This window comes from Silurus aristotelis, assembly GCF_946808225.1.
Source record: "Silurus aristotelis genome assembly, chromosome: 17".
Taxonomy (NCBI): Eukaryota; Metazoa; Chordata; class Actinopteri; order Siluriformes; family Siluridae; genus Silurus; species Silurus aristotelis.
This window is the reverse complement of record NC_139590.1, coordinates 16,224,399-16,251,232: the sequence shown is the minus strand read 5'-3', so window position 1 is coordinate 16,251,232 and position 26,834 is coordinate 16,224,399. Positions and strand designations below refer to the sequence as shown.

Sequence of the window (26,834 nt, the reverse complement as noted above, 5' to 3'; positions counted from 1 at the left end):
ATTGCTATATGGTAGATGTACCCAATCTTCTTCTTCTTCTCATTTTGGCTGCTCCCACTAGGGGTCGCCACAGCAGATCAACCGTCTCCACACTACTCTGTCCTCTACATCTGCCTCTTTCAAACCAACTACCTGCATGTCTTCCCTCACCACATCCATGAACCTCCTCCTTGGTCTTCCTCTTTTCCTTCTACCTGGTGGCTCCATCCTCAGCATTTTCCCCATGATGTACCCAATGTCCCTCCTCTGCACATGTCCAAACCATCTCAATCTCGCCTCCCTCGCTTCGTCCCCAAAACGTCCTACTTACACTGTCCTTCTAATAATCTCGTTTCTAAGGTAGATGTACCCAATATCTAACAAAAAGGCCCATTTGAACCAACCTAACACATTAGGTTGATAATGAATAATTAATTGTTAAATACCTCACTTAAACATTTGAAATATATTTTATTTGAGGAGCACATTGATTTTAGCACTGCACTTGAGGAAGGACACAGGGCAAAAGTGCAACAAAACACATGGTAATGGTAAAGTGTAAGGCAATTGGTCAAGATTATACTACAAAGATTTTCCTAACAATTTCTAACAAAGAGAACTAAGAAAAATCAAAGCAACATCAAAATGATTTCTGTTATTGAATCCAAGATTAAGGCTGCGTCTGGTCCTAGGGAAACAGAAGGTGGGTATTTATCCAAATTTAATCCCAGTATTACATGAATGTGATTTCCAATAAATCCCTGAGTATAAATGGAAATTTTACTAGTACCCTGATCAGCACATATGATAGGAAAAGTTTAGGCGAAAAAAAACAAAAAACAAACATGTAAACAAACTAATAATAATGGAGAAATGCAGCAAATGTGCATAATGACTAAATGTCAGAATGTATGCACTTTCGTTAGATTGCCTGCAGAAAGGCACACCTTTCTAGTGCAAACTATTTCTTCTTTAGATTGTCACTCTCGTTTTACCTTTATGCTAATACTGCAGCAGCATATCACTTATTATATTGCACTTCAAATGTGCAGGCAAGCAGAACTTTTTTTCCTCCCACAGGCACCCAATATAAAAATGCTGCGTAAATGTCATGATTGTAAAGAAATACAACTTCAAGATAGAATAATGATGTATGGATTGGAGGAAGGGTGATGATGGGAACCGATGATATGGGCTTTATCTTTGCATTCGCTCTTGCTTAAGAAAAATTGAGAACTTCCAGGTCTCAATGTGCTGTGATAAAAGTATCTCATTAGGGAACAACTCCTCCACATATGGAGGGACATCCATGTCTTTTCGCTCCATGTAGGACACCATGGTATCTTTCACACTGGTAAAAGGAAAATATATTTAAAACAAATGACTTTTTAAGACCAATTGCACTGACAGTATACTATACAGAATATTGCTGAGCAAAATATTTTCTTCCAAGGCAACTACAAGGTTGCAGACTTACCTCCAGTTTGGCTTGTAGGTGCCTGTGGCATTTGAGTTCTTCAATACTAGCAGCAGAAACTCGTGCATTTCCAGCAAGAACGATTCTGCACTGGTCTTTGTGAAAAAGCCAGTAAGTAATCTTTTTTCCACCTCTCCTAGAGCGTTCTTATACTCCTCACTTATCTCTACAAATGGGTCCTGAGAAATACAAACATCAGTAAACACCTGACTAGAAACTTGAAAAAATTTTAAATGTTTTCTTTAATTAAACCAACTATATAAGACTATAAGACTATATATGGCATAAAATGTTCTATTTCTGTAATTGTAAATCATAAAACCAGTTGTACAGAGATTCCTTTACCCTCTTAAGGCGTATCATTGTCTCGGATTTGAGGGAGGTGAGGAGCTGCCACAATGCCACACAGTGTTTCAGACAGCACCTACTCAGAGCCTGTAGTTTGAGACAATATTGATCATTGATGAAACATCTGCCATATGCATTTGGTTCAAATTCTATCGAAAAATTTATTGTGCAACGAGGCAATTTATGTACAATTTTTCACAACATATCAGCAAGGGGAAAATCAATACTATATTAAAAAAGTTTTAGTAACCTTAAGTACATGCAGGGCTATGTGGTCAGCCATTTGTAGTTCATCCTTTAGATAGTCACCCATCTGCATGTTAGGTTCTCCTCCAGTCATGGCCAGGAATCCCAGGGCCACTTCCACGGTAGATAATGCCTCACATACATCACTGTACGACTGCAACTCCACAGACAGTGTCGACTGGCTTAGTGAGGATAAAGACTCCTGCAGCAGACACACAGTCAGGTATGAAAATCAGTATGCAATCATAATATACTTAAACAATGAAAGAGAACAAAATTAAATTAATGCAGATATCGTTCAAGGGTTCTGTCTAGACACTCACATTGAATTTGAGAATGGGGCGAAACAATGAAAATACTGTTCATCAACTTATTGCAAACCTCTAATATTTTGCGAGTTTCACATATAACAATCTTTAGAGTTTACACTAAATTGTAGGCTATTGAGCAGAAGTTGTCCAGGCAGAAACACTGACGAGTGGACAGGAAGGCTATGGTAACTCAATAACCACTAATTACAGGCAGAACAACTCAAAACGCACAACATGCCAAACACTGAGAAAGAATGGTTATAAGAGGCACATCAGGTTCCACTTTTAGGGACAGGCTTACTAAAACTTTACAGTAAAAGTCTAAACAATGTTGCTGGGAACATCATAAACTGATATATATAATTGCATGAATAAGCATATTTCTCTGAGCATCTAATGTGTGTAGACAATAGGTGGTTATAAGTATTGGTTACATCAGAAATCTAACCAGCTATTTGAACAGCAACACCTCCATATTCGGTATATTAATACAGAAACGAATATCTTTCAAACTTACTTGCTGAACTTTGGCTTTCACATCCTGGAAAATATTTTCATAATTCCTGTCATGTCTGTTCACAAGGGTCGGAATTCCCTAGAAATCAAAAACATAGTTTTGTTATATTCCAGTGAATTTATTGAATAAGTGCACTTTTGTGTCTCTTCTGCAGACCCACATTGAGACTGATGAATGGTTTTCCCTGCAGGAAGCGTGTGAGGAGCTGCTGCTGGATCTTGGGCAGGTCATATTCAGACAGAGTCTCACGGCCCCGCTCCATGTTGTACTGGCAGTTGGAAAGGATAAGAGGGAGCAGATCTCTTTCTACCTCGTATTTAATCACGTGGAGCTCTGTCAGGTCTGCTGGACTTACTGTAAAACTGTGTATTATAAAAAGAATTTGAGAAACACCTTTGTAAATTAACTTAAACTAATCATTAACTGAAGAAAGTTTGTTAAAATTCAAAAAATCACAAAAGCACACACTCTAATTAGCCGGCTTCATTAAAATATTTTTACAGTAGCATGTTCACATTTATATAAATTTTTTTTAATCCAAATTCACATAAATGTTTAGGATCACTTTATTAGTATTCCAAAATGTCCTGTTTCAATATAGCATAAATATAAGGCAGCACAAGGGGCAAATATTTTTTATAAATTACACACAAATCTGCCAATGTCTATAGAACTGCTACCTGTTAAAATAATTAAAATGTAAAAAAAAATATTAATATATATATATATATATATATATATATATATATATATATATATATATATATATATATATATATATATATATGTGTGAAAATAAAATAAAAAAGATTTTAAAAAATAAATTGCATGTACATAAATCTTCTATAGCCTTTGCCATGACACTCAAAATCGAACTCAGTTGCATCCTGTTTCCACTAATCATCCTTGAGATGTTTCTACAACTTGACACCTGAGGTAAATTCAGTTTGCTTAGTTTGGTTTCGCAGCAAATTGGGAAGTACTGCCTCCTACAGGTAAATTATGGAACAGCAGTGTATGAAACAGCGAGTTGTATGCATATATTAGGGGTGTAACGTACACAACCTTGAAAACATACACAACAAAGACAGTGAGTGAATAAATGAAGAATGGAAGGAATGTGGACATTCGTTAAAATATAATTAACATTAAACAGTTAATATATCTTGAGAAAATGTAATATTACATGTAACACACACACACACACACACACACACACACACACACACACACACACACACACACACACACACACACACACATTTATATTATCCAAATGAGGTCTAACAAATGTATTTTTTTAATTAATTGATTTTTATTTAATACATTTGATTTGTGCAAATTTAATTGATTATTATTATTATTATTATTATTATTATTATTATTATTATTATTATTATTATAATGTTATCAATATAATAAAAAGTGTATAGTATTCATTTGATTTATTAGCATTCATTTTTGTTAAATATTATTAATAATAATAATAATAATAATAATAATAATAATAATAATAATAATAATATTAATAATAATAATATACTAATAATATTATTTTAAATATTATTTAACCAAGGAGGCATTTTATTTACAATTGTTTTGTGTTAAAAATGTAAACTGTTGATGTTCACAATTGATAATATTACTTTAATAATAAAAAACAACAAGCACTTCTTGTTTTGCACTTCTTTTCCCTTACCATAACAAAATTACAAATTTTTATTCAATTTAGCTTAATCTCACCCAGAGGCTATGTCTCTTACAGCTCAACAGCAGTGAGAAAGGAGGATGGCTAGTGCTTGCTTTGCCAAGTCAGCATCTTTGTGTAATGCTACTAATAGAACAGCTGTAAGCAAAATGACTTATTTTAATTCTCATCTTCCATGCGAGAGTCAAAAGAAACGGACAAAAGACACCAGAATGTGTAGTATTTACCTTGTCTCTTCTCCAGTATGCTTGTCGACTGCATAGATTAAATCATTATGCAGAGCAATTAGATAGCTGACTAGAGCAGTGGAGCACAGACCCAAACCATGTCTTCGTGGCAGCAGCACTTGCAGGTCAGCACTAAGGTCTAGGTCTTTTTGGCAGTATTCAGCTGGAAGCTTGATCTCTCCTAGCAATCAAAACACATTTTATTTATTTGAATAAGAAAAACAAGCAGTAAAAATGTGTTTATATTAAAAATGTAAGTGGTTTTTTTTTTGTTTTGTTTTTTTTAATAGATAAGGCTTACCATTGGAAGCTAAAGATCCTCTCAGTTGGTTCCATGTAGACAGGAAGATATTAATACGTTTTTCATATGAAGTCATTAGAGATGCTTTAGGGGAAAACAATAAACAAGAAAAATATACAATTATTTAATCCAGTTGCAGACTTTTTTAAACTGATTTGCAAAATTGACAAATTAAACCGCTTGCTAGTACCTGCTTTCAAATTCTGCAGGAACTGTGCTAGAGTGCCGACTTGAAACTCCATCACATTCTGGAACTTCTTCACCAGGTCTCTCTGGAGAGCAAGAATGTCTGGGAGGAATTTCACCAACCTCAACTCGGCCTCCTAAACAACAGCATTCATCAACATATCACCAATCATTATTTTACTGAAACTATTAGTTAGACCAAAGCAAGTACAAACACTATTAATAATTACTGATAATATTACAAACAGTAACTAATGATTTCTTTCAATGCATTTTACACTAGAAATTGGCCTACCTTCTGTAGGAACCTCCAGAGGACAGGAAATGTGTCCCTGCCTCCGTTCTGCTCCAAAATGTGGCCCAAGTTGAGAAGGGAAACACGCTGCCTGCAGCTCCACACAGATGAGCCATGAATCAGAGAACCTTGAGGTAAAGTGTGCAGGAACAGACGCGGCTCTCCAAACATCACCTTCATCACTGGGTTAGACGACACCCTTTCATCATCTCTGATAAAAGTGTTTACTTTTGCCAGTTGAGACTCCAATACCTGTGGTGGAAACAAAATGACAAATACATCGAAAAGCAAAAATCACACCACGTACAACTTCAATATATCTTGCTAGATGAAATATTGCTTTCTCCTAACTTTTTTATGTATGAAACCAATCAGAATACAATTCTACAATGAATATCAAGACATATTTGCAGATCTCACTTATTTGAGTGTAAACAAACTAGTCTTGTGCCAAAACACAAATGTCACACAGAAAGTGACAAGAAGAGGAAGGATATTGAAATCAAGGAAAACAATATGCTAGGACAACCAGCTACCTTCAGCTGGTTTGCGATATCTGTGGCCATGGTGGTCTCCCAGTTATTTCTGGCATCTTTAGTTGAGAGCACATTATCATAAAGTGCAGGCCCTATAAAAAATAAAGACAAACATAAAAATGCAAGAAAAATATCACTGTGTATTGAAGAGTATTAAATGGTAGTGGTGAAAGGTTCCTACACTGATTGGGTTGATGGGGTTCTAGAAGACTGCAGATGGTCAGGTGGATGGTGCAAACTGTGTCATCTGCCCCCTTCCCTAAAGCTTTGATTAGTTGCTCGATATCCTTCAACAGGTGGACTCTCAAAAACAATCCAGGGTTCTCCACAGAGGGTTTAATAATCGTGGTCAAACCCTAGTAAATACAGCAAAATATGTGACAATTACAAACAGAGGCAGAAATTCAGGGTCCTAAAGACTAAAGAATTTAATATTTCAAATCATGCACATAAACCATATATTTCCTCCAGACCAGTAGCAACATAAAACAGCAATAAAACTCATATAAAAGTTCATATCCCACACCTCTTTTGAGGCTCCCAAAAGCATGGCGATATGTGTAAGCATCCTGAGCAGGGTGAATGGGGCAGGAGACATGTTCTTTGTGTCCTGCATATCTGGTTGATCCCTGCGATGTGGATCCCCCAGGATGTGCCCTGTCTGTGTGCGGTCTCCTCTGCAATCAAAAACAAATATCATGCTTCTACACAAATAAATATCAATATAAAAAATAATTACACTAAATATATATGATGTTTCCTGAGACAAATTATATTTGGTAATTTCGACAATGAAAGTACAGTAAGTTGCTATTTAAAAATAGGTAGAGAACATTTTTATTATGATTTATAGCCAAGCTATTTGCTAATACAGAAAGAATGTGTTGAATAATTAAAAATAAAGATCAAAGTGTATACTATGTTTAGTACAAAGTATACACTTTGATCTTTATTTTTAATTATTTAACCCATTCTTTCTAATTAGTGAATAGTAAATGCTTTTACAGATTTGGCCAAGTCTAATACATACTGATTGAATGTGTTTTCACTTCTTTTATACAACACGTTGTTTTATTGTAATTGAAAATGATTTAAAAATCACTGAAATTCTAAATGAAAAGCAGAAATACTTACTGTAGTCCAACTGTACGAAAGCCTGCAACAGGTCTGTGGTCAATGCCTCCTATTTCTGCATTGCAGTCTAGACAGCGACTCTTCTCCATTGGCTGACCACACTATATCAGTATGAAGAGAAATGCAGTAAGATTTGGATTATTGGATTGATACAACTCAACCTGTTAAGCAAATACAAAATAACATTTGTACATGACATACCTCGCCAACAGTGCATGGGTGACCATTTGGACAAACTGAGAAAAGAAACGCAAAAAAATAAAATACATCAATAAATATAACAAATGCAATAAATTTTTAACACCTACTTTATAAAAACAGGTTTCAAACCAAATTCAAACAGTATACATAACAATATTTGCTAAAACTGCTTGTTAAAACTATAGTAAAGAAGCCCAATGAAGGTATTTCCAAAATGCAGAACTGTTGAAATCCAAAGGTTTATACTTACAATACCACTGCAGTTGCCCCATGGCCTGCTGGGCAACAACAAGCATGTCATCTGGCATTGTGGGTATAAAGGCCCTCTGTACAAAAGAAAAATTGAGAAGAACAAATTTGTTTATTCCAATATTCTTTACATTACAACCTGGATTAATTGTAATAAGAGCATCCAATAGACACACCTGCATGTTGGCAGGAAAGAAAGAAAGCTGCATGAGGGGCTGTATGACCGCTTGGTTTGCACAAAGAAGCACAGCAGCCAAGTGAACAGTGAGCTCCAGAATCACATATTTATCACCCGATAAATTGGGATTTACATGCTGGCCTGGCAACCGGTTATGTATTAGAGCCTGAGCAAAGACCCTAGATTCTGGAGTGGCGAAGACTTTAGAGTTGTTGCTGAAGTCTTCAAGTGCTTCCAATTGCTAAAATGTAAACACAATTTTTGTCAGGCCATCAGTTTGAATATACAATACATGTCCAAAAATGTGAACATACCAATCAAATAAATTATATATACAAAAAAAGTATTTTTTTTTTTCAGCCATATGTGGTCCTTACCCAAATCACATTGATGGCACACAAGATATCTTTAAACGTACAAGATATCTAAAACCATGCCATAAATAATTGTCCTGCTGGAACAGGTTTTAAAAAAATTTGTTATGGGTTAAAGTGGAAGATCTTGAGTGGCCTGCTATAGAACTCTGGCAGCAGGGAGATAATCAGGGCTCAGTGCTCAGACCACTCGAGTTTGTCTACACCACCCGCTGCATACTGTAAATTTAGTGAGCTCATTCAGAGAACACTAAGCTCTTGAATGGTAATCTTAATGCTTCAGCATACAAAACCATTCTCTACAACTGTGTGCAACACAACTGATTGCAAAGGTCAGGAAAAACATAATGCATAGGTTTTATGCCCAAATATCCACATACTTTTGGCCACATAATGTATCATAAATAGAGTGAGAAAATAATTAATGTGTAGAGGTGTCAATGCACTCACCTCAGGTTTAGGATGGATTTTGGGATTCTTAGCTCTGTACAATGTGGTGACTTCTCTAAACAAAGCTAAGAGAATGTACACATTCTTCTTCGCAGGTGAGCATCTGCAAATCTGTACATATCACAACTCAATTATTAAATATACACGATTCATTATGCACATAGGTATTCTCAAAGGTATTAAATCTTTACCTCACAGGTTTTGTCTATTTTTTCCATTTTGCCATCTAACATGGCCTTGGCAACTGCGTCTCTTATAGCCTTGTACTCCATACCACAGGCCAGATACTGATCAATCTGGCCACTGTTTTTTCCCTAAAAGATAAGAATAAACATGAAAAATGCCATGCTTTGAAATACACCTAACTGATTTTGATTTGAAATGTTTTTGATGTACTTATTAACAAACACAAATTAAACACCTACCATCTCAATAACCTCCTGTGGAAACATCCATCTGAGCTGATCTTCTTGTAGAAGCTTCTGTACATATTCTACTCCACAAAGACTGCAGATTTTTCTGATGAGGTAGACCCTGTACCAGTCATTCCTACTGTGTTTGCACAGATCTTGCACTGCATTCAAGAAGGTCTCTTCTCCTGGTAGGTTTTCCTTTTGAGCATCTAAAAATTATAAACAAGTTAGTTTTATAACAATCAGAAATGCCTTAAAAAAAAAAAAAGTGCAATTGTAAAATAATTGAATTTCTTCAGCAGTCATTTTTTTTATCAAACCTTTAACTGTTAAATGTTCTCATTGTTATTATACTCAAAACATGGTGCAAATCAGCAACCATTTGTAACTTCTAAAATTGCTGGGCATGTGAACAGCCTCTTGTTTCACTCAAACAGAAATTAATCAAAAGCATTAATTGTCCACTGAGGCCCTGACTAGGATAAAGTTGTTATTGAAATGAAATGATGAGAAGTCCAGAGGGGTGCAATATGTTTTTGGAAGAAAGTATTTTTTCTGTATAAAGATACAAAACACAAAATGTACTGCAGTAAAAAGCTTCTAATGGCTACCTGCAGTGGAGCTTCGGTTAACTAGTAGGTCTGCTGCCATATCTAGACATAAGCGAGTTCTGGCCACCTGTTGTAGGTGCTCTATGGTCACAGTTTTAGTTACAACATCTCTAGTTTTCAGGAATTCAGTCAGAAAGTTCTTTTCCTCTAGCAGACAGGCCTGCTGCTCAGCCACAGAATGCCACTGGGTCCGCTCAAACATAGAGTCCTGCACATATAATGTTAACAAAGGTCAATGTAAACATTTCATATTTACAACAGTAGAAAATCTGAGAGATAATCACTAAACATTTATTTCTAAAATACCTTAAAAAAAAAAAAAAAAAAAAAAAAAAAATTATATATGATATATTATATATATATATATATATATATATATATATATATATATATATATATATATATATATATATATATATATATATATATATATATATATATATATATATATATGCCCACCTCAAGGCAGTTTATGTACAGACAATAAAGCTCCATTTTATCATCTTTCTCCAGGATGTTACTCCGCTCTACTCCTGTGAGATGTTGCTGAAGGTAACCTTTCACATTAGCAAAACTGAAGGATAGAAACAGCAAAATGAAATCAGAAAGAAAACTAAAATGTTTTCATGACCCTGATTATTAAGAACAGCTTAATGATCCTCACACTCTCACCTGTATTTGAGCAGCAGCTTAAGCACTACAGAGCGTACTACAGGGTTTTTGTCCACAGAGTCATCAAAAGGTGACAGAGCCTTGGTCAAAAATCTTCGATCGCAGCCTTATAAATAGAGTAAAGGATTTAGATTCCAGTAAATGTTTAAGGCAAAGTATTTGCCTGATCTAAACAACAAAAAAATCTTTTTAACCAGACATAGATATAAACATGATCCTACCTCGGACAATCGATACAGACCCTGCCTCGACCATGAGGAAGGATAGTAGATGGAGGATGATGGCTTTGTTGGGTGGCAAGTTGTCTCTAAAGCAGATGGTGGAGACGAGGTCAATGAAGAAGGCATGGCACTGCTTTCTGAAGTGGCCATTTTGATTTATCAGAGTCCTAAACAGTCAAAAAAAGTTAAAGTCAAGTCAAAAACAGACAAAGATCTTATACAACAATGTAAGTTTGTTTACAAAGGGGGTAGTTTATTGTGGAAAATCTTTATGTGTTTAGATTACTGAATGGCTTCGGATGGCTTGAGGTCAAAATCCTCATCTACTGCATGCATGCAGAGTGGACAGTACATCTGTCCTGGGACCAGCCACTGCTTGATGCATGCTAGACAGTAGATGTGCTCACAAGAAAGACTCAGAGGATCACGTGGATCTCCCATGCATACTGGACATGGCTGGAAACCAAACCTGGATGCACAACAAAAGAATGACTTTCTTTTTCAGGCACAGCAAATTTCTCTCTCTTAATATTGCAATCATTCAAATATTAAAACAAGTGAAGGCACATTTGTACCGAAAAATCCGCTCATTTGCGCCCTCTTTGCAGGTTTTGAGAATGGTAATTACTGCCTCAAACGGCTCTTTCATTTTGAGGTCAGAGTTCTTCTCCAAAACCTTAAATGAATACAGATGAAAAGATTATTTCCAAACTACTACTAGAAGAAAGAGAGTTAGTAAGTTTAAACATTGACTTACTTGAGCCAGCTGTCGTGTGTGCTCAAGCACCAATGGCTTGAGATTCTTCTCCACATGCTCTATACCTAGAAGTATGTGCTCAACAAATATGGAAAGGGCATGGATACGTCGCCACCCATGTCTAAACAAACAGCACATACACACAATGGATTGTTAATAGAATAGAATAGCCTTTTTAGTCACATATACATTAGAGCACAGTGAAATTCTTTTCGACGCTTCTAAAAATGTGTTAAACTACTTTTATTAACAGCGCATTCACTTGCATTAATAAGTAAATTACATGTACTTACTGAACACGGGCAATCAGGGTTTTGCTTCGTTCTCCATAGTGTCGAATGCTCTCTTCTGAGCAGACCAACTCAATTGGGACTTGTAACTTCTTCACTTGCCGCAACCAAGTGATACAATTTGTAATAGCATCCAGGCCTTGGGGCTCGAGATACTCAACACAGGCCATGGCAGCATGCACATCTAGCACCTGAGAAAGCGATAGATTGAAGAATGTAAAATACTGAGTATAATGTTTACATTCTTTACAACACCTTAGACACCAGTGCTTCGTAGTCTACTATATGTGAAAAATATCAAAGAGAAACAGTGCTTCAAATCAAGTTCAGCTTACCATTTCCATGCTATCTCTGGAGTGTGTGTTGCTAAAGAGCACCTGAGCAATCTGGGGCTCAATGGTGATCATTCTTGAGAAGTTCTGCAGGCGGTTCTTAAACTCATGGTAAGCAGCATGGATCCAGGTTAAAGAGGTTACATCATTTGGTTCTGCCATCTGACGGCTTCTCAATTCATTAACGCAGCATGTCAGAGCATCTGCTAGGAGCTGAGGTGTGGGCATGCATACACAAACATTTCTTTGTGGATGTTTTCTTAAAAAAAAACTGAATATATATTGTAAAAATATGAGTTTTAAATTCTGACCTTAAGTTCAATGTCTGTAGATAAGTTTGTTGTCAAACATGTGAAATCCTGGAGATATCTTTGGAAAAACTCCACCTTCATTTCTTGTTCAACTTCTGCTATATACCGGCCCAGTGGAGTCTTCCAAAAGAACTCCTCAAACTGTTTCAGAGTGTGGCCTTACAATAATAAGACAAAAATTAAAATTGCTTTTTTTTTTTGTCCATTGACTTTACCATTGACTTGCAATCATAAGATCTAATTTAAATGTAGAAAAATCTGCAAACAGTGTACTAATTATTGTTTAATACATATACATGCAGTGCATTCCGACAAAGTGCACATTTTTTTCTATTTTGTTATGTTGCAAAATAAATTTTAATAAATAAAAACCCTGAAATATCACATGCATAAATATTTAGACCTTTTACTCTGTACTCAGTTGAAGCAACTTTGGCAGCAATTACAGCTTTGTGTCTTTTTAGATCTGACACAACAAGCTTTGCACACCTGGATTGGGAGATTTTTAGCCATTCTTCATGGCAAATCCTCTCAAGGTTGGTCAGGTTGCATGGGGACTGTCGGTGGGCAGCCATTTTCAGGTTCAGATATGTTTAATAGGGTTCAAATCAGCGCTCCAGCTGTGCCACTCTAGGAAATTTACAGAGTTGTCCCTAAGCCACTGCCGTGTTGTTTTACGTGTTGTATGCTTAGGGTTGTTGTCATCTAGAAAGGTGAACCTTCGGCCCAGTCTGAGATCCTGAGTGCTGTGGAACAGGTTTTTATTGATTCTATCTCTGTACTTTGCTCCATTCAGCTTTTCCTCAACCCTGACCAGTCTCCCAGTTCGTGCTGCAGAAAAACACCCTCACAGCATGATGCTACCACCATCATGCACTGAGGAGAAGCTTCCGTTTAGCCACTCTGTAATAAAGCCCAGATCGGTAGAGTTCTGCAGTGATGGGAACTTTGTCCCATCTCCACACAGGATCTCCAGAGCGACAATCGGGTTCTTGGTCACTTCTCGTACTATAGCGATTCTTCCCGATTGTTATGCCACACTTCTTCCATTTGAGAATTATGGAACCCACTGTGCTCTTGGGATTCTTCAGTACAGCAGAAATGTTTTGTAGCGTCAGCTATAGGGCCTTCTATAGAGAGGTGTGTGTCTTTCCAAATCATGTCCTATCAAGAAACTTCCACAGGTAGACTCCAATCAAGGTGAAGAAACATCTCAAGTAAGCGATCAAGATACACAGAGCTATATTTCAGGTGTTTGTTTCAATCAATTTAGACATTTCTAGAAATACGTTTTTTACTTTGTCATTATGAGGACTGTGGATTAATGAGAAGACAAATTAATTTGAACAATTCGAGTATGAGGCTGCAACATAACAAAATGGAAAAAAGTGATGGGGGTCTGAATACTTTCTGAATGCACTGTGTGTGTGTGTGTGTGTGTGTGTGTGTGTGTGTGTGTGTGTGTGTGTATATATATATATATATATATATATATATATATATATATATATATATATATATATATATATATATATATATATATATATATATATATAAATCCACATTTTTTTTATATATAGCAGTGTCATTATATGTGCTGATCTTTCTGTCACCTTCTCTGTGCAGAGCATGTACCCAGAGTTCCTCTAAATGATCTTTAATTATCCAGCTGAATGGCATGGAGCAGCCTGTACTCCGATTAACCACAATAGAGTTCTGGACAAGAATTGTCTTTGTTGCTGAGCTGGAAAACCCACAGATATTGAAAATTACGTTCATAAAATATCTTTCTCTAGATGCAGAGCAATAAATATATATAAGGTACTTACTTGGAATCCACTATTGTGTATGGAACATTTAATAACTTGACATTTCCAAAGATGTCCAACCACATTTTTTTTACTGATTCACCCGAGTTTTTATCTAGCAAGATGTCGAGATTGTGGTCACGGTCAATAACTGAGATCAACTGTGCCAGGAAGGGAATAACTGCAGCTTGCACCCGCTTCCATAAGGTATTTCTGAAAATGTAAATACAGTATAAATAAATGCCATGTAAAAATATATATATACATATTAATACAGTGACTGAAAACTGTTATACAACTGTTTTTTTCTTTTTAATCAGGCAAGCTGTTCCAATAACAAACTATATTTACTTCAGTGCACAATTGCTTTTTGTTAACATACCTGAATGTCCCACCCTCTTGTAGGGAATCAATATTGGAGGCTTCTTTTAAAACCCAACTCTTTGCAGAGAAAGAGTGTTCATCAAGGTTCATCAACAGAGAATGAAGACGGCGTTTTAAGGTTTTCAAAAATGTGGCTGTTGATTAAAAAAATCAAATCGGTGGTTAACTAAATGGTAAAAATTATTCACACACACACACACACGCACACATTTTATATATAAAATTACATTCACACCTTGAAGTTCCTCGCCATCAGACAAGAGGGTTAGCAGAATTTCTACTCTTCTAGTGCTACGGCAACCTTCATCTCCCTGGTCTCTCAGCATCCCCACTGCATTTTGAACACAGCTACGCACCAGCGCTGTGGTATCTAGAACATTCTCCCAGCTCTTGAGACACCACAAAAAACAAATAATAAAGTGACTACTTTTTGTCTGCATAAGTTCACATGTCTACGCGATGATGAAATAAATAAATATAATTCACCATATTGTTCTCCTGCTCCATTTTTTCAGCTTCTTCTACAGTACAGATGTCCTCGGTCTCCATAGCTGTGACAAACAAAAACACAGTTTTAACTGTTACATAAATTGTTGCTGTCTATATTCAAGAAATGAGTAGACTGATGAGGAATTTGTTACCATTGGGCTGATCTTCCTTTTCTTCAAACAGCTGACTGATGGTGAGGCACTGCAATGTTTTAATATCAGAGATGATATCTTTTGATGTTCTAAGGTCATCAATGTGAACTGATTTCCAGGGACCTTAACAAAAAAGTACATCGGAATTTTTATTTTATTTGTCCAACCCCCCGACACCTGACCATCACATTCCCATCACCATAGTGCTTCCTAAATATTCCTTAAAAACTAAAGGCATTATCATGTAACTGCTGAAGAGGAAACCTAAAGTTGGTCAAAGACCAAATTATATGTATACTTGATCACAATTATGTTTGTTGAACATCCCATTCCAAATTTTAAGCTTAGGCTAAGCCCATTAGTTATAGTTCAGGGAAATACAAGGCGTTCTATTAATTGTGTGCGACAAATCTTGCAACAGCAATGTATATGAATGAGATGGTCAGTTGTTCACATATCTTTGACCATACATCCACCAGTTGAATATTAGACATATAATCAAAACATTTGTCACACCTCCATAAAATCCAACATAAGAAGTTCCACCTTCCACTCTTGGTAACTTTGTAATGAAGTAGACAAACACCTTACTGTCCTGCTCCTTTCTGGATTTGTTGATTTCACCAATAGAGGAGTACCTAAAACAAAAGGATTCATTTGTCATTACTGATTTCACAAAGTCCCACTTCAGAAATAGAAGAGTGGATAGAAAGCCAGATGAAAGACTTACTTTGCTGAGGCAATGAGGTTGGAACTTTGTAAAGCTTCATCAAAATCAGTCTGAATAATAAGTATCTTGTTCCCAGAGGTGCTGTCTAAAAAGTTCCTGGGATGAAAAAATGGTAATGATTATAGAGGTTCAGGACAGGCATGTGAGGGGGAGAGGGTATAGTACCATTTAATATATAATACAGGAGTATGCAAATTTATGTATACCTGATTTTCTTGAGGAAAGAATGCTCAGTGTCAAACTGTTGCAAAGCAAAAAGTTCAATGTTTGGAACCAACTCCTTTAGCTGTTCAATGTCTGCTGCTGTTAGAAGTCTGGAAAATGTAGTCACCTAAAGAATTGTAAATCAGAATTTAAACGAGGTTCATTATTATCATCATCATAAAAAGCAAGGGTATATTAATTAGTATTATTTGTTTTCATTTTTGCTATTGCATGAAATTGGCTAGACTTTAGACTTTTTTTTCTAGTCATCAGCCTATTTTTTTTTTATTCCCACAGTGTGAATATTATAGCAAAAATTATACATAAGTTAGGCTTTTTATTCATTTACATAAAGTTTTTTTTTATTTAATTTTTTTATTACATATTTAGCTCCATTTTCCAACTTTATTATAATTTTTTTTTTGCCATACTCTTTCCAATGGCAAAATGGCAAAACCTAAAACACAACCATTCAAAATCTAAAATGCCTTTTGAGGTTTAATCACAAAAAGCTCTAATAGGTTTCCATTTAAAAAACGGTTAACTTTGGCTAAGATCATCTACTATCTTAGTATGCAGTCTTTACATTGATAAAATTACTGCTTATGTTCTGTCTGTTTGTGACAGTTTAAAAGGATTATTAAGATTCAAATCTATACTTTAAAAAAATTAATAAAAACATGTATAAACAAATTACTGTAAATGACTGCAAAATCTTTTAACAGAAATACACAGAAGTGCTGCAAAAATATTTTAATTTACTCATTACTTAAACAAATCATTCACAATAGATTTACCTCAGTGAAAGACGCTTGGTTCCACGCTTCCTGTTGGATGTGAGAGACAACAAAGTCAGCTATACTGCTGTGCTTCTGTTCTTCAAAGTACACCCTTGCTAGGTGTTCACTTTCCACTCTGGAAAGGGCTGAACTATCTAGACGGACCACTGCGTCCGGTGTTGCACAGTTCAGCAGGATTAGCTTGGCCTCATCCAACAGCTGCCGCTGAGGGTCAGCAAGTTCCATCTCTTCTCTCTGGCGCTCCATAACTTGCAAGATGACTGATGCACAGGTGTCAGAGTGGTATCCAATGAAAACATCAGCTGGACAGTACTGTGCGATCTGAAAAGCAGGTGTATGCTGAATGTTGTATTTAATGAAACGGCCAACCCATTTTTCAAGTGTCTTTACCAGCTGTTTTTGCTCATTCTTTAGCACAGTATTAATGTCCAGGTAGTGCTTCTCCAATCTGTTAATCAGAGGAATAGGAAATTGTTTGTAGACAACTTCCTTCTCTTCGATCACTATGAGCCTAAAGTCTTTGTGCACTCGACATTTGACACGGTGGGTTCCAAGCCCCAAATCCACATACTTCTGTCCTCCAAGGCATACATAGTATTGATTGAGTGCATCATATAAGCTCTCGTACAGGTTTTGCAAATTCAGAAGCACAATGGTTTGGCCCGTCTCCATGCAAACCTTTACACGGTTAATGTTGCGGCAAATCTGGGTGTACTGTTGGTCTTTAGGGAAGCTTGAGCCGAAGATGATTTCAGGTTGGTACTGTTCAGAAAAGAATGTTTGCTGAAGAATCTGTAGCGCCGCATAATTTTTGGTTAGAATGAGCAAGTAGCGACACTCCTCGTCTTGAGTAACTGAGGTAATATTTTGCCTCACAAGATCGATGGTGTCGATGCTTTCAAGGTTAGGTTTCACTAGCCTTTTGGTAAAAACAAGGACAGAATTCACAGTGTCTTTACCACTAAAGTTTCTCAACACAGCCTTCACAATCTGATCTGGACTTGGCTTTTGATCTGATGCTTTGGCAAAAGCAAACATCATCTTGATCAAGCTGTAATAGTCACGCAGGCCAAAAAATCCTTTCCCTTCTTTTTCGCAGATTTTAAGGTAAGCACGAGCAAAAGGCTGAAAGAAATCCCTAACCTTCTCAAGGATCATTGCATCAGAAGAGCAAATGCCTTTGGCACTCTCAATCAACTCTTTCTCATCAGGATCACCACGGGAAACAAATATCCCTCTGTTCATCTTTGCTGGGTCTAAAGCCCAATTAGATATACCAATGAACCCAACCTTCTTGTGAGGCAGGGGCTGATCATCAATGCACCCTTCCTCAAGAAGAGGATGGAGGGTTTTCAGAGGCATTTTAGGAGAATCCTCAGCTAGACCAATTTCATCCAACACCACCACTGAGATGTACTCATTTAGATTCTTGCCTTCCTGAAAACGGGCACACTGCTTGAATGTGTTGATGATGCCTTCTGGTGTGGAATGAGGACTGCACTGAAATGACACCAGATGAATCTGTTTTAATCTTCTAAACAAGTCGGAATGAGCTGCCTGACCTTGCATTGCATCTGCAACCAAGGTTTTGGACAGAGATTTGGAGCTTCCAGGCTTTCCAACTAAGAAGAGAGGAATTCTCAGCTCAATGCAAATGACCATCATGAAAACATTTTCCTTCAAAGCATTATTTCTTGCAATAGTTTCACCAAGTGGAACTCCACCAAGAAGAAGATCTTGCATAACTGAAATTTCTTGCATTAACTTGACTGGGGTGTATGTCCTTGGAAAGCATTTACAGATGTTGATCCTATAGTCCTCTTTGTCCTCCAAGCAAGCATGATAACACACACCGATGGCCATCAACAGTGACCACAAAATAGGGTCTCTTTCATCAGAGTCTCTTAGGCTTTGTTCATTTTTTTGTGCTCTTGGATTACTTTCATAGGTGGCAAGTTCTGACAGCAGCGTTACATGATTTTGGTAAAACCATGTAAAAACTTGCATGCAGCGTTCAACATCTCTCAGGCTTACAAAACTACATTCATCGTTTCTTGTCCTCATATACTTCTGTGAAGCTGATAAGACATCTGTGATGATCGTGATGTAGTCCCCATGGAAACATTGATTTTCAACCACCCTTTGGACAATTTGCTGAATGTACATTTTCTCAGTGTTGTCATCAAGTTGTCCAAAGTCCCAAACCAAAGGAATCATGCTCGGAGGCAAGGCTTGCACCCTGTACACAAGCTGACGGAGGGGAATGGACCCAAGCTTTTCATCCGTTTCTTCAGCACGTACTCTGTATCCCAAACCAGCTGACTCCAATCTCTTGATCATTACATCTGTGTGTTTCCTGTATGGGTTGCATGCAGCAATAATTTGCAAGCCAGTGTACGGCATCATGGATTCACCCTCTACTGTTTTATCACATAGTACTTCTTTAATACAGCTGATGGCCTCTGTTGTGTTCGCCTCATCGAAGAACAACACTGAGTCAAAACCATAATCTTCTTTATTGGTGAATGCAATGGACTCTGCCTCTCTTACTTTGGTATAAATCATATCTGAGCTTGTTCCGCCATGGACTTTGACTAACTTCATATTCTCTGTGGCAACTCCACTCCTCCGTAGCTCACAAAGGAATTTAATTAGCCTGGTTTTCCCACATCCTGTCTCACCCATGATGATGACTGGAATTCCACACCTGAAGCGCATATGAATAGCCAGGATCTTCAGTATGTTGTCAGTTGTTAGCTCATAAGTTTCATCAGGGTCAAGGGGCCACTGTATTCCCAGAACATTGCAAATTCGTTCAATTTTTTCTCCTCTTGGGAGACTATCAAAGTCAATATTAAAAGGAACCCGCTGGAGCTTAAGACCCTCATAGAGATCCTTAGTCATTATGTTCTTTTTGATCACTCTCTCTGTTGATGGATCAATAGCATCTACTCCATTCTGATCATTTGGCCTTAGATGAAAGCCAATAAATGTCATAGACACATGGTCATCATTGAAGAAAATGTAAGGATGAGGCTCTGATTCCCATCTCTTTCTGATCCTGAATGGTGCAAGGTCTTCCTCACTAACACCTGTAATGTCCATTTGTTGCTTTCCTGGGCTCTGGTCAGAGATGCTCAAAGAGGGTGTAGCAAAGTCCTTAGCCATGAGTATCATGAAATCAACCACAAAGTTTTTAAACCCCAGCAAAGTGTCTCCTGTAAAGGATGCATCACAGAACACAGATGTCTCACAGTCTCGTAACTGCAGGTTCAAGAACCACGTAAAATTCCTCAACTCGGCCCAGGAAGGGTCTATGACACCACAGTACAAAAATAGCAACTGTAGGCATTCCACATGGGTTCCTTCAATTCCTCTGTACATAAATCCATCCAAGTTGTTCCCATTGTGAAATTGTTTTAAATATTGGTATGGACGCTGATAAGCCTCACTTCTGAATTCTTTATTATCCATTAGGGGGTCATCGCTCATAGGTGTGGATGGGTCTTCTGACATCCTCACTTCCAGCTCAAGGACCTCTTTTGGAGTTCGGCAGTAGACATTAGGGAACACATCCTGAAAGGCTGACTGGACACTTAAACCCTGTCATAAAACAGAAAAGAGTACAATTCCTGTTACTAGGACAGTAGGAATATGTTGTGATCAGCAAACTAATCAATTATTTAAACTGCCTTACGGCTCTTGGGTTGTTTCTAGGTACAGCTGCATTAGACTGGAGAAGCTCAACGATGTATAGGTGTCTATTGCTGCATTTCCACATTCGTCCCTCTGAATCCATGAGGTACCCCAAGACCAGCAATCGGAAAAGAATTTCATTGAGGCCTTTCTGCACCTATAATTTAGCGTGTAGTTACCACCACAATACAAACATATTTGTTTTGGTTTTTTTGTCTAATTTCGAAAAACTATTACCGAAGAAGTAATATCAAAATGAAAGATGGTTAGGTCCCTCTTGGGGGTGTTAAGCATCGACTGTAGAACAGCATTTTCATCCACTCTTGGTTCTATTAACCTGATACACTTCAGCTGTGAGGGTTTCTTGGTGATCAACTTCAGTCTTTCATACAACCGACGTATATAAAGAGATTTGCCTAGAAACACAATGTTCAGGTATAATTATTCACATTAAATGTAACATAAAACAGTATGTGTTTTTTTAAACATATTTAAATTCATACCCACCGACACCTGCTCTCCTCGAAGATACAACTCCCACAAACATTTTGTTTTTAAAAACAGCAGCAGCACTGGAATAGTCCTTTGAGACTGTGTAGTGCTTCGCAAGGTATTCCTTAATTCTGCTAAAGGGTTCTTGAGGAACCATGTGCAGCCGAAACTGACTGAAGACTGAAGGAAGATATGCATGTTCTCGATCAGTACTACAGATCAACACCAGCCTGTAGTCATTCCTGCTCTGAGCCTTGTGACGTTGGAAAAACTGTTCCACTTTGTAGCTTACTTCATAGGTTAGTTGATCTACATATAGCATGGTGTATATCTTCTGTCCTCTGTAACCAGCAGTCAGACATCGCCTTAAGAATAGCTCTACCTGCTCATACGAAGTAGAAGAATCGCAGAGGAGTACTTCATCATATGTGGGCAAAGGCTCATTTTCACTGCTCATGTAAATGGAGATACAAGAAGTCTGGATCTCTGCAAGTGGGCAGATAATGAGATTTGGTTTTCCAATGACCAGTCCCCTTGGTAGCTCTCTTTGAACATTTCTCTGATGCTTTTTAACAACACCCTCACCCTCATCAGCATCATCATCATCAGAATCCAGCTCAGATTCACAGAGGCTATCAGACAAAATTTCTAAAAGTCTTCCAAGACTTCTGACATCAAGAGTGTTGGGAAGAAAATGTTTCATGTTCCTCATGTATGAATTCCAAATCATGTCAAACCTACTAGTATCATTTACTGGACCAAAAGCAGAAGCACCTTCAATATCCGTTTTATAATCAATCTGATTCGAAACATCAGCAAAGGTTTGAAAATCAATGTCTTCATTTTGCTCGGAAGGCTTTCTAAGCATCTCATACTGAAGAACATGCCAACTTTTCCTCAAGTCCATTATAGCGCAGTTGGGTTTGATGAAAGAGAGCATCATCAGAGCTTGATCGTCTTCATTTGTGAAGTTTTTCTGAGTCAGCTGACTACAGAGATAGACTATCTGCTCTGCTGTAAAATAGTTGAGGTAGTAATTCTTAGATCTTTGCTTGTCCATGAAATCTTTCCAAAAACTAAGGCAACGCTCCATTTTCTTACAGACTTCTAGAAGCTGCTCTGCCACGTCACCCTTCATCATGACCACACTGACATTATCTGGCAAGTTGAAGTCTATGACAATGCAGGTTTCTTTATTATTACAGTTGATAATGGCCTCCCAAAATCTAAACAAAGGATTTCCAGCCACAAATAAATCGATAAATGCAGAGCCCAATCGTTGTACACTGGCAAAAACCTGTTACAGGAAAAAAAAAAAAAAAAAAAAAAGTTACACACCCTAATAAAATAGCGACATTTTTTTTTTTTTACTTAAATTCAGTTTACAATTTATAAGCAAAAAGCTAAGAAAAAAAATTGTGAACACCTGACCATTACAAACACATGCTTTTTGACAATCCAAATTTCAATCCCAACTCATTGCTGTTGTTGAGTGATCTTGTTCTTTGCACTAGATTGAACAATGTGGCTATGAGGTATGCGTTTACTTTCAGCACAAAGACGGTTAGCGAAGGTCAGGGCTCTGTACAGTCCACTTTGGTTCTTTCACACCAAATTTAGCAAACCATATCTTGCATTGTGCACAATGGCACTGTAACGCTAAGAGTAGCTTTAGAGCCACTTAAGTATCAATTAAGAAAACAACTTCAGGGCAACACCTATATATGAATGTGATGATTAGATGTACACAAACTTCTGGCCACATAGTGTATTTTAGAAAATCTTTTCTTAAATTTGGGACCAACCTCTGCAAATTGATCAACTTCATTCTGGCCTTGCTCTCCTTTGCCAGACATAAGCATCAGCTTATTCTGGAGGTCTTTGAGGTCTTCAAGAGAGTAACATCGCATTTCATGTCCCTCATCATGCTCTTCTGGAATCCTTAGCTTCAAGACTTTATCTAGACTCAACTTTAAATAAATAAATAAATAAATTTGATTTTTTTACTTGCTGATCTTGTAAGATACAACCAGAGAGTTTGTGAATGCTTTTTAATATTTCAGCACATTGAATATTTCAGCAAATTCGACCTGTGATTAGAACTGGAGCAATAACTAAATAACAACAGCTCAATTAATCAAATATTAAAATGTTTGACATTTATTCATTGAGCAAAATATTCAAATAAAAATTATTTTGCAGGAAAAAAAGTAAACATCTGGGAATATTAATTAATTCAAAGTGGTTATTAAAGTTAGGCGTTTTAAATCAAGTGAATGGAACTACACCAGAACTACACTTGGCTTAAAGTAACTGTGGCACATCTCTGACAAACACTATCCTTCCAAAACATATCAATGCTCTCTAGGCTGGGAAACAAAAGTTTAAAAGATTGAAATGGTTTGATTTTATTTGATTTGAGTTACACTTCCACCAATCCACTGTGAGGAAGATAACATACAATTGGAGGAAATTTAGTTCCACTGTTTCAGGTTAATATCTAAAGACCTAAATGCCTACGTGGCAGAAGAAAATGGAGAATGCCTCTACTCTCCAGAAAGAACACTACTGCGTGTGTGAAGTTTATTTAAGGCCACATGGTTTAGCCAGAGGCCTAATTGAGGAATGGCAGTGAAAAAAAATAGTTTAAGTGAAAAATATTACACTTAACATAAGAACATCAATTGGAAAATCAGCCATATGTGAGAGCAATAGCATGGTTTGGGGCTGGTTACATACACAAATAAAAAAAAGCACTTTTATGTTTAACAAACCTTCTTTTGGTTATCTGCTTGGATGATGTAGATTCCTTTTGTATTGATAGCTGTAGCCAATGACAAAGACGACAGCTCTACAGATCCATGGCTATCCTTAACTGTCTTCAACCATTCAAGATGTCTTGCAGTGTCACGCTGAAACCAAAAGACAGCATTCAGTAAAATGTCTATTTTCCATTTCATATAAAGATACAAATAATAATAATATTTATAATAATAAAGTCCTACCAGTTTCTTTGGAAGATTCGAATCATTATCAAGTGCTTTCCAAAGCTTCTTCAGTACCTCCTTAAATACTTTGAAGCTAGTATCTGACTTTAGCTCATACAACATTGAGGAGTAGCCAAGAACAGCATCATGAAAACAGGCCACTCTGTCTACATCCAAATCATTTTCACCCGCAGAAATAGAGGCCAGGTCCACAAACACCTTCAACTCATTGATATCTGTATAATAGAAAATTACAAACAAAAGATATTTGAGATATATCACATAGTTTCTAAACATATGAAATGTTTTGAGTTCCTATGCTATCTGGACATTATAACTGTTCTCGTTCTGTTAGGAACCTGATATTCAAAAAATGTGTAAATAAAAGTTTGTATACATAAAATACCCTTGTGACTAATTCAACTTAGTGAATTACACACCAACAGCATAACAAAGAGATAAGACGATTAAACATTTCACTATTCACTATTTCTGCTTTATTTAAAATGTGCAGGCTCTTTATTTGTACTTAATATATAATAAGAAATAAAGCATGGAGAAGAGCTTTTTTGGAAAGCTCCTAAGATACACAATACTAGTCAAAAGTTTGAACACACTTCCTCTCCAGTGGTTATTCTTTATTCTTATTATTTTCAACATGTATGGAAGTCTGGACCAACATGAAAAAAAATTTATGGAATTATGTAGTTAAAAAAATTATGTAATATAATATAAAATATAATGTAAAAAAAACTCTAACACGCTGATTGCATAAGTCTAAACACCTCTTCTAACTAATACTTTGTGGAAGCACCTTTTGCCATTATCAAGGCATCAAGTCTTTGTGAACAAATCTCTTGACTTTACATATCTAGAGTTCCTGATGGAAGTTCAAGTTCCTTCAAATTGCAAAAGCTACTTCTGTTTAAGGCTCTTTTTATGTCAGTCTATTGCACTTCATCCCGCATACTTTACAGTGGAAACCACAAATTCAGGAACCATCCATTCCCCTTTTGTATGTCTTACAAAGACAGGCCAGTTAAAAAAAAAATCGATAACCCAAGCAAGTATTTTCTGCTTGTTCTTCTGAAGTAATGGTTTTTTGGCGCAATTAAGGACTGACACACAGTTTCCTTTGAACAGTGGATGTTAAAATATGCCTGCCACTTGAACTCCACAAAGCATTTTATGTAAATCTGTGGTTTACATTTTATGTAAATTCCTTTTCTGTGACAGACATCATGAGACCCTATTTTATCATAGCGGTTGGTGGTCTTGGAGTCTGCACAATTCTGAAAGTTTTTTAAATGACTGACCTTCATTTCTTAAAGGAGTAATGGACTGTCTTTTCTCTTCACTGAATTAAATGCTTCTTGCTGTAATATGGATTTGTACAGTAGTTGCAGTAGCACTAAAAGGGCTATTGACTCTACTCACTCTTTCCTCTGCATAATACAACTGATTGTCTAAAGCACATTAAGAAGGCAAGAAATGTCACACGTCTGATGAGAGAATGACATGAGTGTGCAAAACGGGCATCAAAGCTAAATATAGCTACAATTTAAAATATAAAACATATTCTGGGTTGCATACCTTTTTTGTTTGCTACATAATGCCATACATTCTGTGTTTAATAGTTTGGATGTTTTCAGTATTATTGAATAATGTTGAAAAATAAAGAAAAACACAAAAAGGGATGTGTCCAAATGGAGAGCTAGTTTAAGCAAACAAATAGTACACCAGAATTAGCATACACCACCTACTTAACTTTTAGTGCTTCAATTCAATAGTTAACATATATATATATATATATATATTGCCTTGGAATGTTACTTTTGATAACACGTATTTAACAGGTAGCTCAGATTTGCTTTACAAATATACTGTTAATTGTTTACCTTCAAGAGCTTCTTTGACCCACATTACAAAGTTCTTTCTTAGGCCTAACTCCTGGAGACAAAGTCTACGAGGCGCTGTAATGTCCACAAGTACAGTTTTGGCGTGCATTAGCTCGTTGTCAATACTATCAAGAGGCTCCTTCTTAAAGTCCAAGTGTGTCTAAGTGAAAGAATATGCAAAGCAAAAGTAATGTTTAAATCGACAACCAAAAGAACAAGCAAGTTAGTAAAAATTACAGAAACTTACAACTATAAGCAGCTTCTCCAAGACTTGGAAATCTCCTTGAAGGCCAAGTGTCTGCTTCACCATCATGACTACTTGAGCTGACTCTACTGCCAAGTGAAGTTCATGATACTGTTCTATCTGTTGAATCCTCCTTTGAATCCACAGCTTGTCATCTGTAGAATCCAGCTTGGACATAATTGTAGCATCTTCTGTTAGTTCAACATACCTTCCTGTGTAGGCTTTAAATGTCACATCAACTTCCTCAAAGGTTATGCTGCCATCTTTTAAGCTCTCGTATATCTTCCGGTATTTACTGTAACACGGCAGAAATACCTCTTCATAAATCAAATTAGCTGTAGCCCACAATTGTTCCTCATCATCTGACTCAAATTCATCATTAGCCCTTTGAGCATAGTCTTTAGCTTGGCTCTCCCAGCAAATCTTAAAAATAAAGCTCTCTTTATATATGTGTAGATTTTCAGCCATGATTCGAACATCATCATCAAGATCAAAGTATGTCACTTTTCCAGCCACTGCAGATGCAATCTGATCTAATGTATGAACCTCCATGAACTTGTTTAGTTCCATCTCCTCAATGTCAACCTGCTGTTTTTCTTCTAGATTACCTAAATCAACTGAAATGA

General features: G+C 36.7%; 1 protein-coding gene across 1 annotated transcript in view; it reads right to left on the bottom strand.

The window, feature by feature from the left end:
- Positions 1–430: 430 nt before the first annotated feature.
- The window catches only part of LOC310739642 (E3 ubiquitin-protein ligase rnf213-alpha-like), a 46,036-nt gene continuing 19,632 nt past the window's right edge, over positions 431–26,834 (bottom strand). Inside the window, exons 20-67 of the mRNA XM_083565724.1 lie at positions 26,212–26,825; positions 25,965–26,124; positions 24,085–24,302; positions 23,854–23,991; positions 22,885–23,049; positions 21,095–22,376; positions 20,825–21,003; positions 20,589–20,744; positions 16,889–20,494; positions 16,094–16,218; positions 15,888–15,983; positions 15,674–15,795; positions 15,158–15,280; positions 15,003–15,067; positions 14,752–14,905; positions 14,515–14,650; positions 14,154–14,345; positions 13,938–14,068; positions 12,325–12,482; positions 12,017–12,226; positions 11,685–11,872; positions 11,392–11,512; positions 11,210–11,310; positions 10,921–11,103; positions 10,635–10,801; positions 10,414–10,519; positions 10,201–10,315; positions 9,742–9,949; positions 9,143–9,339; positions 8,909–9,031; positions 8,718–8,828; positions 7,892–8,134; positions 7,717–7,792; positions 7,467–7,501; positions 7,266–7,366; positions 6,658–6,808; positions 6,313–6,487; positions 6,132–6,223; positions 5,596–5,847; positions 5,305–5,437; positions 5,115–5,198; positions 4,814–4,994; positions 3,039–3,240; positions 2,879–2,956; positions 2,055–2,252; positions 1,802–1,891; positions 1,457–1,635; positions 431–1,330 (exon numbers count right to left, since the gene is read on the bottom strand). Coding sequence (XP_083421850.1) covers positions 1,177–1,330; positions 1,457–1,635; positions 1,802–1,891; positions 2,055–2,252; positions 2,879–2,956; positions 3,039–3,240; positions 4,814–4,994; positions 5,115–5,198; positions 5,305–5,437; positions 5,596–5,847; positions 6,132–6,223; positions 6,313–6,487; positions 6,658–6,808; positions 7,266–7,366; positions 7,467–7,501; positions 7,717–7,792; positions 7,892–8,134; positions 8,718–8,828; positions 8,909–9,031; positions 9,143–9,339; positions 9,742–9,949; positions 10,201–10,315; positions 10,414–10,519; positions 10,635–10,801; positions 10,921–11,103; positions 11,210–11,310; positions 11,392–11,512; positions 11,685–11,872; positions 12,017–12,226; positions 12,325–12,482; positions 13,938–14,068; positions 14,154–14,345; positions 14,515–14,650; positions 14,752–14,905; positions 15,003–15,067; positions 15,158–15,280; positions 15,674–15,795; positions 15,888–15,983; positions 16,094–16,218; positions 16,889–20,494; positions 20,589–20,744; positions 20,825–21,003; positions 21,095–22,376; positions 22,885–23,049; positions 23,854–23,991; positions 24,085–24,302; positions 25,965–26,124; positions 26,212–26,825 — 12,074 coding nt within the window. The 3' untranslated portion in view covers positions 431–1,176. The remainder of the gene's footprint in view (positions 1,331–1,456; positions 1,636–1,801; positions 1,892–2,054; positions 2,253–2,878; positions 2,957–3,038; positions 3,241–4,813; positions 4,995–5,114; positions 5,199–5,304; positions 5,438–5,595; positions 5,848–6,131; positions 6,224–6,312; positions 6,488–6,657; positions 6,809–7,265; positions 7,367–7,466; positions 7,502–7,716; positions 7,793–7,891; positions 8,135–8,717; positions 8,829–8,908; positions 9,032–9,142; positions 9,340–9,741; positions 9,950–10,200; positions 10,316–10,413; positions 10,520–10,634; positions 10,802–10,920; positions 11,104–11,209; positions 11,311–11,391; positions 11,513–11,684; positions 11,873–12,016; positions 12,227–12,324; positions 12,483–13,937; positions 14,069–14,153; positions 14,346–14,514; positions 14,651–14,751; positions 14,906–15,002; positions 15,068–15,157; positions 15,281–15,673; positions 15,796–15,887; positions 15,984–16,093; positions 16,219–16,888; positions 20,495–20,588; positions 20,745–20,824; positions 21,004–21,094; positions 22,377–22,884; positions 23,050–23,853; positions 23,992–24,084; positions 24,303–25,964; positions 26,125–26,211; positions 26,826–26,834) is intronic.